The sequence below is a fragment of the Antrostomus carolinensis genome, unplaced genomic scaffold, assembly GCF_000700745.2.
Source record: "Antrostomus carolinensis isolate BGI_N321 unplaced genomic scaffold, ASM70074v2 scaffold4228, whole genome shotgun sequence".
Classification (NCBI taxonomy): domain Eukaryota; kingdom Metazoa; phylum Chordata; class Aves; order Caprimulgiformes; family Caprimulgidae; genus Antrostomus; species Antrostomus carolinensis.
In genome coordinates this window covers 5912-19891 of record NW_010334883.1, presented here as the reverse complement: position 1 = coordinate 19891, position 13980 = coordinate 5912, and the positions used below count along the sequence as shown (strand labels likewise).

Below are 13980 nucleotides of genomic sequence, written 5' to 3'. Positions count from 1 at the left end.
GAGGGAAAGAAAATGTTTTCTGAAACTTCCTCTAGTCAGCTATATGCTATATTCTTTACAATTTGCATCAAACTGTGTACTGCGTACTTGAAGTAGTTGCAAGACATCAAGCATAACTATAACTGTAATTGCTTTTTTTTTTTTTTTTTTTTTTTTTTGCCAGTCTTGCTGCCAGCTCTACTAGATGAGAGGTAGAAAAAGAAGGAAGTTAGTCATATTATCTGACAGGACATTTCTTTTCAGTATATTGGGATATTTGTATATTTTTTTTCAGTATGATTGAATACTTTATGAACTATAAAACTGATATACTATATGAAATACCAAGATTCAGGAATGAGTTACCTCTGAAAATGTCGTGGGATTAAAATATGCTTGCTCATACTGTTTCTGCACATTTTAGTATATATATTTTGTAGTTTGATCTTGTGGGGTTTTTTTAATGTTTACACTATTCCTGTTTCTACCTATGTACTCAGCTGTGTGTGATAATGTATCAATATTATGCCAAGGGCTGCATTCAGCCACTTCTAGCTTTCTTGTTTAGCTTTGAAGTGCTTTGGGGGTCTTTCAGGTTCTACCAGTATGGTATGCCTTTTTATCCTGCTCTAGCTCTCTGATTTGAATTTTCTGTGCCTGTGTAGAGATAATGCAGGGTTCAAATTCCTGTCTTACATTGCAAAAAAATTAAAGTTACCAGGGATTAGCTCCTCTGTACTGCTTTCCACTGTTAGATGTGTTCTCTTACTTATGCTGTTGATAGCTGCGTAGGAATCAGGTACAGCTTATGCCAATTGCAATTTAGGTGCATGGAGTATTCTTAGCAGATAATGTGTTTGGCAGGAGGTGGCCACTGCATGTTTATTTCCTCATATCTGATTTTACTGTCTAATTTTTAAATTAGGCTTCACAGGCTGTAACAGTAGGCTTTATGTCATGTAGCTAACACTAAAAATTTGCTGTAAGAATCTCCTTGAAATATATGATTCATCTGACAAGAGAAATATTGCTAGAGCAGTATTTATGCTCTTCCCCCCCCACTCAATACAAGAGCAGTAAATATAGTTAAAGCAAGACTAGAAAATACTTTTTTTTTAACTAGAATGAAGAACAAATAAAACCCCTGATTTCCAGCTTTCTTCCATGTTTGGAAAATTGGGAATGGAGTCCAAGGTTTACACTTGATTTCTTCTGTGTAATCAGTTTTGATCAAATGTATGGGTGTCACCATCAGATTTTGAGAAAATTCTGATCTGACTCCAAAGTAATCTCTGACTTTTGTCCAGGGTTTCATTTCATTTCAGTGTCAGTATTTTACTAACACACCTAGGCTAAAGAAACTGAGACTTAATAACCCAGTATTGGACATAAGTGCAAGAATAAATAATTGTTGAGTTACTTAAGATTTATACTGGATAGTGTGACTGTAAGGAAAGAAAGAGGTCTGAAGTAATCAGAAACCTGATTAATACTGTTGACTCTGTTGTAAGTTTATGTAAAGATGGTTTGTTTTCTGAAATAAGCTGCATCTTGCAGAGTTAGGCCAGAATGGGCTGCCTGGGTCAGTGGCTCTGTGATACAAGTCTTGTGGTACAAGACACCGTGTCTAGCTTGAATCCTTTTCTCTCAAGTGGATTAATGTGCAACATCCATACGGAGCATTAAGATGGCAGTTTTGGCTTAATGCTTATCATGCATTCTGCTGTCAGTCCTCTCTTCAGTAGCATGTCCTAACAAAATCCAGATCCAATTAAAATCTCTAAACAGCAGCCTCTCTTTGTAAGGAAGATACCTTTTAAGGATAACAAGTGACATTTCCTGCCTTTTCTCCTTTCATCCCCTTTGAAGTAAATGACATAACATGAAAAGATTTTGATGTAAAGCAGTATGAATTACTATATAAGCAGCATGAATAAGTATATAAAGCAGAAATATATATTTCAAGGGCAGGGAATCTTTCAGCTGTTGTCTCGTATAGATGAAATAGACTATATGATAGTTCCATTTTGGTGTAGTCCACTTATATGTTCCTAAAATTTTTAGCAATATCTTGTGGCATTTTCTTAACGCTATCAGAAAGCTTATTACATATACAAAAAGGCAGGTATTGATCTTTCCATATTATATTGTTGTCATTCCCATAGGTCTCATTTGTTGTATAGAGTTATTTATTTACATAGTAGCAATTCTGAATATGGAAACATTGGTAATAGTTTATCTCTGATTTCTGTGTCATAGAACCCTGCTGGCCTTAGGCTGCCATGTTGGAATTGCTGATGAACGTGCTGAAGAAAAAGTGAAAAAAATGAAACTTCCAAAGAAGTAAGTTGAAATTCAAATGCATCTCTTTGTTAGGCAGGGAGAGTTAAGAGCACTGTATTCTAACAATTTGATATTTATATTGCTAGTTTTATGAGTACTTAGGTATGTATGCATATGAATTTTCAGAAATTGACACGCACCTTCATCCACACTTCTTGTTTACCATCTGATGTGCAGACAAAGTTTAGGTTTTCCATGATTCATTGAAATGTCAGACACTGATTGTTACATAGTTCTTTATGTATGCAGAGTACTGCGGAAACTTGATAAAGAAATTTTACAGCAAACTTGTCAATATATTTCACCATGTTGCAAATATTTAAAGGTAACTCTTTTGAAAGTTCTAGAATGGCCATCTAGTGAGTTGAAGTGGAGGGAACTGGTATAGCCACCTGACTTTTTCCTGCTTTTATATTGAAACAGCTGTCGCTATCGAAGCTTTTATATGTACAACATAACACTTGTGCAGGGGAGTGTGACAGGAAAGAACACAGTAATTGCCTGCCTGACAAATGTATTAATTCTGTATGATTCACTATTTCCATTACTGACTGGTTTTACTCATCTCACTGAGGAGCTACCTGAGGAGTTGTAACTGTGAGGGCAGTTAGCTAGTGTGTGGGAGATGGCAGCACAACTGCCAAATGCTTGCTTAATTCTGTAATAGAAATTTGCTGATTGGTAACTATATGAATGGTTGATTTTTGGATTGATGTTCTTGAATTGTTGTTTTCAGACTTAAGCATTTTTTTTTAAATGTAATTTTGAAGGACGATCCAACCTCATGTTTATAGATGATAATCCTCCTTAAATACTTGCTTGTTTTCAATTATTGTTTTCAACTAATAATTAGTTTAAATGGGTTTTAGAATAGTTATCACATAAGGGAATTAATTAAGATTTGTGAAGTATTTGAATATTTTAGAATATAAATGGGGATAAATACTGTTTCTTTTTCTGTATTTCTCTCTGTCAATCCAAATAAAGAAAATACAAGAAAATGACAAAGTTGTTTAGAAAATAATTAGACAATTATTTAAACTAGCCATTCTTTAAACACCCCAGTGCGCATAATTTCAGTGAAAGTTGTTTATTTTCCACAGACTTCTTTTGTTATGACCAAAATAGCACTTTGTTTTGTCAGTATGCTTGAGGAGAAATACTCCAAGGATACTCAGGGCATATCTAGCAGCTCTGGCCTAGTCTCTCCTGGGGCTGCAGGGAAGAACCAGTTCTGGCATCTGAAGTGCCTCTTCCCTCTCCCCCCCTCCTCTGGCCTTGGTTTTTGCAAGCTTGTTTTCCACACTTTTTTCCTCACTCATCTCTGCCTGTGCAGCATTTTGTCCTTTCTTAAAAAATGTTTTCCCAGAGGAGCCAGTAGCTTGGCTGAGGGTCTCATCTTTGGCCAGCAGCGGATCCCTTTTGGAGCCGGCTGTTCCCCCAGCATGGGGCAACCCTGGCCTCTCCTCACAGAGGCTGCCCTGCAGCCCCCCATGCCAGCACCTGGGCATGGACACCCAGTACAGCCCTTTGTCTGCCCTATGCTTTGCTTTTCCTGCTCCCCTTTCCCTCCATGTTCCCTCATCAGCTGAGGTAAGGGAGGCAACGTCCACCACCATGGTGATGCTGCATAGTGTTGTAGGTTTTTGTCATAAATTTAGTAACTTCTGATGTGCTGCATCCATCACCATATACATGATGTCCTTTGTTGAAGAAAGTTTGGTCATAAGTAAAGTGGGAGATGACTATAATTAGTTTGATGGGAACAACTTCATAAAAGTAAACAACACTTCATTCTTAGGAGCACTAAAAATAGTGAGGAAGATTCCTCTCTGTTCTGAAGTCATGCTTACATTTTAAACATTTGCTCCTATGATTTGAAGGATAGTTAAGGAAAGAAGTATTATAAAGACAAACTTTTATTAGATGGACTTCATGTGTGATATTGAGTAAGCCAGGTAACCTGCTCTGTATCTCACATCCTTATATGTAATAGGAAGAATGCATTTTCTTGCTTCAGTTGGTGGTAGATAAGTATTGTGAAGTGCTCAGATGTAACAATAATAGTGTTCATATAAGTATTTAGGTAAGCAACATCTTAATCTACTGCTTTAAATATGTTAAAGTACTAAAATACTTTGAAAACAATTTTAGTTCAGACCATTTTCGGTACCTTTCATTACCAACTACTTCATCCCATTGAGATGCAATTATCTTGAAATAAAACCAAATATTAGTGCATTGTTATTCTTTAGGTTCAGAGACATTATTTTTATAGTTATATTGCATACATGTCACTTCTTCCCTTTGCAGTTTCTATTATTTTTTTCTTACTCAAAAGTAACTGCAAGTTCTATTTTGTTTGACAGCTACCAGTTGCTGAGTGGATATAAGCCTGCTCCCATGGATCTGAGTTTTATCAAACTGACCCCCTCTCAAGAAGCCATGGTGGATAAACTAGCAGAGAATGCTCACAATGTGTGGGCAAGGGATCGTATAAGGCAAGGCTGGACGTACGGTATCCAGCAGGTAAGTGCTAACTTCAGTCACTTGGAAAGGCACTTATCTATTGAGATATTTCAGAGTTAAATGAGAATAATGGGGATACAAAAGCAGGAAGAAGCAGCTAATGAATGCAAGTCTGTCAGTCAAAGAAAGCAAAAATACATAATTAAAGCAATCCTGCTAAATCTTCTATCAGTATGAGACTCTTCTTTTACAAACAGTATTAAAAAAATCGTGGAATATTCTTGTATGCTATCTAGATCTCAGGATGAGAAAATTGCATGCAGGAAGCTAATACACTGTAGTATTTTAGGAAATGTAAATATTGACTTTCAGTAGGGGAATAATTTAAATGTTTGTAGTCCCCGGAATTGATTAATTTTATTTATCCAGGAAAATCAGAATATAAACGTCTAGTAATCACTTTGCTAATATGTTGTATTTTTGGCAGAGGCCATGTTTAACTGAGAATAGTTAAGTCAGCCTCCAAGTTCCAGTCCTGCTTTAGAAGTGACTAGGAATGGTATGTGGTGGGTATCACAACGTGTTGTAAGGGAGGGGAGCAAAACTTATGCACGGTGGATTGTTAACAGCAAGAGTCAGGGTCTTTGTTTTCTTTAAAAAAAAATATTTGGTATACACTGAGCCTAATTTATTATTTTTCAAGTCAGCTACTATATACATTTTCCCTTAGGAGTCTTATTTTCTATTCTTTTTGTGATTATTTATGAATTTTATACAAAGAAATGTCTTTACTTCTGTTATTAAATGTGTGGTAGCATATCACAGTGAAATTTTAGGAAAATTCACCCCTTGGGAAAAAAGATGAGTTTTCATGCTTTTCTGCTGAGCATAAAAGATCATTATTTTTGCAAAAATGAGAAACAGCTGTTTTGTAGGTATATGCTCTTTCCTGCCTACAAACGGTGTTTTTGTTTTTGACAAAAAAATCAAGTTATACATTTCAGTTCTGCACATTTCAAACTTAAATTCACCTCATCACACACTGACAAAGTGCATTTATGTGACAAAATATATGCTACATAGCATTTCAGCATTGTCCATTATAGTATCTTACTATAAAGCTCCCATTTTGGTATTTTGTAAACTATTTAGGAGATCTACATTCTGTATTTGGGTCTAGGCAGACCAAAAGAGCCAATTCTTGTGTTTGCAGACTGCAGTGTATATAATATCCGCTACTAGATGGACACTGAAGATAATTCAGTGTTGGTGCAACTTCCCTGCTTACAACAGGATTAAATTTTCCCCTAATACTGCATCTTTGAAGGTGGCCCTTTGAAGTGCTGTTAACATTTCTGATAGAATATTAATCATGAAAAGTGTTGGAAGTGATGATCCTCTGTTAGGTAGTGAAGCAGATTAGCTCATATTGACCTCAATAATTCAATCCTATGTTCATGAAGGCAATGCACAATTCGTTTCTAGAATGAGAGTATATATGCCTCTAAATGCTCAAAATAAATATTTCTGATGTATTAAAGAATGCACTCAAGAATTTACACCATGCTTTCCATATTTTTTGTTCTCCCAAAAACCAAGCATTTTCAACACAGGGCCTTGCCAATCAGGAGTTTTTAAATGAATGAAAGTTGAGAAATAGTTACAGCTTTGACAGAACCCTGACATATCCCCAAATTAAATTTAGTTTTGCAACAGAATTTATTGGTTAAGATGAAGTTAAGAAGCTTCTGTAATGCAATGCATCTCTTAGCTAACTATGTGTCTAACTAGCATTGGGAAAATTTAAACCCACAACTTATATGCGGTAAATAAAGTTTCCTAGATCTTGAAGACAATTTAACCTACTTTGTGTATCTGTATATCTTTGGAAAAAAACGCAAATAATTTTGCCATATTTATTGGGCTGAATTTGCAGTTAAACTATATATTTTCTGAATTAGTGAGGTATTAAGAAAGGCAGTTAAATGATGCTGTCAAAGACTTTATCGGTGTTACTGGGTTTGGAATGATAATAGTGGCAGTGAGGGGCAATAAGAAAAATGTTTATCCTTTACAGCTATGCAATGTGTTTATATACTGTTTTTATGTGTGTTTTGATGTGCCTGTTGATATAGAAAGTTCTGCTTTTGAAGAGGTGTTGATGTGATAGTAACCAATCATTAGTTTTATTGTGGTTACCAAAAGACAGTGGACTTGCCCCAGGCTACAACTTTGGTTTAAAAATATGAAATAAAAACATTGAGTAGACAAATCTAGTATGGGATGTAACCCAGAATAAAACACTTCAGCTTAGTGTCAGAAACATCGTGAAGCCTGTCTTAGGTTCTCAGCACTGTGCTTGGGGAAAGAGACTGACCTTACTGTTGAGTCTAAAACACTGTGGCCCTGTGAAGAGAGGGAAAGAAGAGGAAGGACTGTGTGATCTACTCACGGAACAGCTCTCTGTATTTTATTTCCTGACTCTTAAAATTCTGTCCTGAGGGCCAGCCTTGGAACTCAGGCTTCCCCTAGACTCCCTTCCTAATAAATGCTCTGCTCAATGGATGAAAAAGCTCAACATACAAGTTAAATCTGCACTCACTTATTAAAATCTATAATCTCGTATGAGAAAACTTGTGGAAGGTAGAGATATAGTTTTAAACCCCTTAGTCTTGTAATTACTGAACTGTGCATTACCCATTTAAACGAATGTTTTAAAAATTGACACCTGTATCCTCAAAGATATCTAATAGGACAAAGAGGAATTAGGTATCTAGATTCATTTTGATGGCCAAGGACAAGTTGTTATTTAAAGAGGTTATCCCTATTACTTAGACCTGCTAAGTTTTAAAATAAAATGATAGCCCCTTGTTAGGTTTTCAGAGATGTTTTAAGAAGTCAGTGTGAATCATGATCTGATTTTGACTACCAGACTCTCTGAAAGAGACTTAGAGAAATGCTTCTACTCTAAATCTTGACTGAGCTTAGGTGTATGATCAGCATTGAACTGTTCTTTACCAAGACAAAGACAGTTATGGGTATGCAAAGAACCTGGAGAATTTAAAAGTAAAAAGCTTAAGTGCCTATGAAACTGATCACATTCAGGGTTGGAAAGACACTTAATCAGAGTTTTGCAGTCTTGGCTGCTTCTGCTTTAAACATTCACATATTTTATTGGGTCTGATTCATTCAAACCAATTGAAGACTTTTGTGTGTTGAGTGAAGAACTGTTGTTGAGAATATAACACAATGGTGCAGTGAATAGTGTCACAGTTATGCTTTCAACAGGAGTGATTGTTAAAGATCATCAAGAGCTCAGGAATATTCATGACCTTCAGGACACAGATCAACAAGATTATCGATATACTGTACTCTCTTATTCTTGGGAGACAAATTACAGTAGTCTCAAGTACGATTTCTCACCAATAGCATGTCCTGTAGAAGCTTCATGCTTGGAGTGTTGAAGTTTATTTCCTCTTAATTCAGTTATCTTTCTCAAATAATTAAGTATATTTTCTCCAGCTGAGTTCCAATAGTGCTTACAAGTCATTAAAAGTCAAAAGAAGAGAGCAGAAGAACAAGGTGCTCCTTTCTGAGTGAAGTGCAAAGATGCTTCTCATTTAGCTGACATACATATCACATGGCAATCTGCTAGCTGTTGTCCACACTGCTATGTGCTTCTGCTTGACTCCAAAAATGGATTCGTTTCATGGGCTATATTTTGTCATCCCATCATATTACTGTGACATGTTACAGTACTTTAATAAAGTGACATGATGTTATGCTGTATAGTACTATAAACAGATCTTGCAGAGCTATGAAATAGTTTCCTAAGGGAAGGAAGCTTACGGCGGTTTGAAAGTAGATGAATTAATCACTGGGAAATATGTTATAAACAGCAGTCATGCTGTGGCTGTAGGATGGATTAGATGATTTTGTAGGTCTGTTCTATCATAAATGCTTCATAATTTGGGGATTATATAATATGAAAAAATTAAAGGGATACTGTCAAGTAGTTCATGTATAAACCATTTCTTTCCTTCTATAATCTGCTGAGGAAAATGCCTTCCAAGTTCTAGATTTTTCTTCTTCTAAATCCACCATTGCTTGTCAGGATTTTTTCTTAGCATGAAGATATGTGCATGACTACACACAGTATTTTTGTTCTGCTGCTGCAGAGCCAACCAGCCAGCCAGCAGAGGGAGCACGAGTTAACTAATAAATCCTGTTCCCAGAACAGTGCTGACAGCTATGATGACACTGATCATAAACAAGTAAGTATTTTTTTAGTAGAACAGACTTTCAGTAGCTTATTGCTCCATGAAAGGAGCAAGAAGGAACAAAAAAGGTAGGAAAAATACATATTTCTGCTTAAAAGAATGTAATAATTAACAGCGGTAAGTGGAAAACCAAGCACAAAATCTGTATGAAAATACTTGACAGTGTCCCTTTAAGGGAAAATGTGGTTGCCAGCGGGTTGTTCTTCTCGTAACTGGGAAAATGGTAAATTATCAAAGACAGATAATGGCAATGAAAGATCCAGACAAATATAGCCTTGGTGTAAGTAAATTAAATTAATAACATTTGTGCTATGAGAGAGAGGGCTTTTTTTTCCCATTTTTTTCTTGTTTTTTTCTTTTTTTTAACATGTACGGATTTTGATATTATGTCCTATCATAATTACCTGAGTTTTTTGTGTGGGCATTTTAAATGAGTTTGTCATAACAAGCTGATTGAAAAATAGCACTGAAGTATAAAAGGATGTATTTGTGACTAAATCTTCACCATCAAATGGAAACTATTCAGACCTCACATAATTTATCCATGAACTTGAACTATTGGTTTACGTTCATAAAACTGTGATGTCGTGTGTACTGAAGAATCCCAACTTCTATATAAGTAAGGAAAAGATAGAAAGGGAGAGAAAAAGAGTCGAGCTAGGAGATCAAAAAGCAAATGAAAATAATTTCAAGTATATTAGCCACCTCCTTCCCCTTCCTGAATACATGGCTTTTAGGTCTCCCCACTGGTTGTGGGGGTCACAACCAAAGATTCTGACTTTCAAATTTTGCTTATATGCATTGTCACATATGCAGATAGGTTAGTCAAAGTGTGACTGTCTTTTTCTTTATGTTATATTGTGTCTTGTAGCTTAATAACCTAACAATCAAACCCTGTCATTTATATTGAGGAAAAAAATATTAGAAAACCCCCACAGCTTTAACAATTGATTAGAAAAATCAGCAACGTAAAAAGTTCATCCCACTATGTGAAGAGCATCTTAAAAAAGATGCTCTGCACTTCCCGTCTTAGGATAATTAGCCAGGACTGTGAATCAATTCTCAAATCTGATTGGTCTTTTTAAGTCAGAATCTTACTTTTTTTAGATTTTTGTAGAAAGCATATGAAATCGCTATTTGATCAGGAGCTGGTCTTAGACTGCCTCGTGCTGCAATGCAAGAGAAACACTGTTCTGGAAATTCAGAGAAGGAAATATGGATGTATGAGAAAAATAATAAGTTGAAAGCTTGTCACTTCTTTTGCCATTAAATATACATTAAAAAGAATCTTGTCCTTGTGAAAATTACTTATGTTACCTCACTTTCACATTTTACCTTATTTATTAATGATATGTTAGTTCCTTCCATTTATAGTCAGGGCACATTCTGCGAAACACTCCATAAGGGAATAATCCTTGGTGAAGATGGTAGAAGCTGTGCACATATTTCAAAGGATACACATACTTCTAAGGACAGAACTCAGCTGCTAGTATGCTAAGTTAGGAACACAACTTTTGCTTCGGGTGGATACGTTTAGGATATTTGTTAGCATTGACAAGAATATGGCTTAGTGAGGACTTTATTGTGCTTTCCAGTTCTAATGACTCTGGAATTTTGAAGTGACTTAGTAAATACCAATTTAGAATTCTATTTTTCCTTTCCCCCCTTTATAAAATAACTTTAATTGTAACAATTTATGGTTAAACATGAGCTCCCATAGTAAATACAGAAAAGCCAGACCTCTGGATAACAAGATATGTAAATGTCTGGTGAAATGATCCTGTTCACAGTGTATATGCTGCACACTTACACGTTGGCTCACTGAGCTGGGTTTCTGACAGCATTGCTGACAAGCTCACAAATGCCTTTGTTGTGACAGTTCCTCAGAAATCTCTGTGGAAGTGCAAGATCCACAGACATGGCAGCAAGCAGAATCAATTCACAGTTGTGGAATGAGTGTTTTCTAATGGTGCAAATGAAGCTAGAAAAACAACAGCACCTCTCTCTCACTCAATATATACTGTAATACATTTGCTTTGTGCTTGTCGTTTAACAGCCTGGGTTATTAAAACAAAATCATTTCAGTGCCACACAGAATATGTATCTGTACAACTCTTTAAATCACAGAATTTATAATCTCATTAAATTATTGTCATGTTTTTCCTGCACTCTTCCTAGTCTGTGTTTTCATTTTTTCAGTTTTTTCCTATCTTTCATTTTGATAGACACTTATTTATGTATATTTCTAGTGTCTTTTTGTTCCTTTTAGTCCACAGATCTGTGCTGTTCCTCAACTTCTCGAAACTTTGGGAAGTCCCAGGAGTGCATATGTTTGCAGTATCACATTTATAGCTCTGAAAACTATATTATTCTTTATCATTTCAGATATCTTTTAGAGGTTTATATGAGGTTTTGTTTTTTGTTACTGAGTTACTTCTGAAGAGTACAACTTTACTACACAAACTGTAATAGGTTCTTCATTTAGAGCTGCTTATGGAATTTGATTATGATTTTCTATGGTGCTGTAGACAGTATGGACACTCCTCTTGTTTTATTCTTACTCTGCCATGACATCTGTCTTTGCAAGTTGCAAGACCAGTTGCTAGATTGAGTACGCTAGATCAAGTATCTACATGTCACATACTCCCTGTACAAATTAGTGTAGTTCTGCACCTCTCAGGTCACAATGTGTTTCCTCTGTGAATTAATTTGCAGCAGTATTCATTACCTGTAATGGAAGTTTTAAAAGACTTATTGATAAAAGGTGTGTTTAGATATTTTTTTCTGTGTTTCTTATCTCTTACTTTTAAGAGCTATATTCAGTTAGTGCCACTGTTGACCAGTTGTCGCATATTTCAGTTTCACTTATACCTTACAAATAAGTATATGTTTACTGATTCAAATAATTCTTTCTCTATCTATGCTGTATATAGCAAAATCTGTAGCGTATATTCTATAAAGTAATACTGACTTTTCATTGTCAGTGTTACATAACTCAAGTTTAACATTATTTATTATTAGTTCCCTCCATTTATAGTCAGGGTGTATTCTGCCAGGCATTCCAACTTTTCATGGTTACAATGCTTTCTTTTACTTAAGTAACTCCAAATTAAATTCTAAATTACTAATGCAATGTTTGTGTTACATTAAATGAAGACAAAGTTGTGTAATAAGATATATAGGTGCTTTTTAAACATTTATTTTCTGTGATATGATAGATTCTGAATTCAAAATCAAATATTTGTATAAACTTCATGTGTACTACCCAGCTCAAACCATTTGAAACAGAACCTTATCAAGAAGCTTAAGTTTGGTCTTATGGAGGAGATTTCTTTTCATAGAATCAGAATGGTCTGGGTTGGAAGGGACCTTAAAGATCATCTAGTTCAAACCCCCCTGCCATGAGCAGGGACACCTTCCACTAGATCAGGTTGCTCAAAGCCTCATCCACCCTGGCCTTGAACCCATCCAGGGAGGGGGCTTCCTCAGCTTCTCTGGGCAGCCTGTTCCAGTGTCTGACCACCCTCACAGTAAAGAATTTCTTCCTAATATCTAATTTAAACCTACCCTCTTTCAGTTTAGAGCCATTACCCCTTGTTCTATCACTAGCTGCCCTTGTAAAAAGCCTCATTTTATAATTTATTAATTAGTATTGCACATATTTATTGATATTCTTAATTAGTAGTGTTTTTATCTTTAGTTTATATATTGCTTGTTCTTTGAGGTTTTTATATATCATGTTTAGTGCTATAATTAAAAAAACCCCTATATGTTTGTGGAACAGTAATGTCTCTGAGCTTTAGGTATGTACTAGCTTCTTGTTATGGTAACTGCTTCATAAACAGGGTGCAAAATATAATCCCTTTGACTTATCAGCCAGACTGCATTTATCGCTGTTCTTGTTGTTTGTATTGTTATCCTATTAAGTAAATTTGATGGAAAATGAAAGCAGGTATAAGCCACACAGTTTCGTTTATTTGTGTTTTATTGCCTTTTTTAGTAAATTCAGTGTTGTTACTAGTTTCTAGACTATTGCAACTTCTTTGAATCCTTGCTGTATTTGCAATTCCTTTATTTCAGTTGGTATAGACAGTAATTTTTATAGTGCTGCTATGGGACACTTCTGTCTTTAAGACAAAGGACAGTTTCTGAAATTGAATTGATTTTTCATACTTATGCAGGATGTGAAAAATCGACGAAATCCTCGTCTTGTACCTTATGCTCTTTTGGATGATCGGACGAAGAAGTCAAACAAAGACAGCCTTCGGGAAGCAGTCCGTACCCTTCTAGGCTATGGTTACAATCTGGAAGCTCCTGATCAAGATCATGGTAATTAATTTTGTTGTTTTGTTCTTCTCTCTCTCAAAAAAAAAAAAAAAAAAAAAAAAAAAAGAAAAGAAAATATTCCACTCCACTGTTGAATTTATGGGTCCAAGAAAACAATCTGAACAGGTGTGATGTCTCCAAAGCTCATAGGTGCTTTTCTCCATCTCCTATTGTTTATATTTCCCTTTGATCTTACTTTCCTTATTATTTCCTGTTCTTGTCCTGTGGCCTCAAATGAAGAATTACAAAATGAAACATTTTACATTTTAAATCAGTAATACAATTTATCTGTATTTCATACACTTCTTTTCACTATTCATTTTGTAGATTTGATAGCTCAGATAAATCAAAACTAAATCAGGACTGTGAATACTACAAGGCACAAACCTAAAATATGGAAAATCAGGGAAATAAGTTTATCATCTTGCTCAATATATGATCTTATGCCAGAGAATAAAATGTATAGTTACATTTTAAATATGTGAATAAATACCTGAAGTTCCCCAATCTAAAATTAAGTTCTTAATTAAAAACTTAATTACTCCTATATTTGTTATTTCAAGACAGAATAGCAAAATTGATA

The 13980-nt window shown here is 35.3% G+C and overlaps 1 protein-coding gene across 1 annotated transcript in view; it reads left to right on the top strand.

Moving 5' to 3' along the window:
- The window catches only part of LOC104529890 (ryanodine receptor 2-like), a gene marked incomplete at its 3' end in the record, with an annotated part of 61057 nt that extends 47657 nt beyond the window's left edge, over nucleotides 1–13400 (top strand). The window contains exons 17-20 of the mRNA XM_029086575.1: nucleotides 2239–2322; nucleotides 4692–4851; nucleotides 8970–9065; nucleotides 13253–13400. Of these exons, the coding sequence (XP_028942408.1) occupies nucleotides 2239–2322; nucleotides 4692–4851; nucleotides 8970–9065; nucleotides 13253–13400 (488 nt within the window). The remainder of the gene's footprint in view (nucleotides 1–2238; nucleotides 2323–4691; nucleotides 4852–8969; nucleotides 9066–13252) is intronic.
- Nucleotides 13401–13980: the final 580 nt, after the last annotated feature.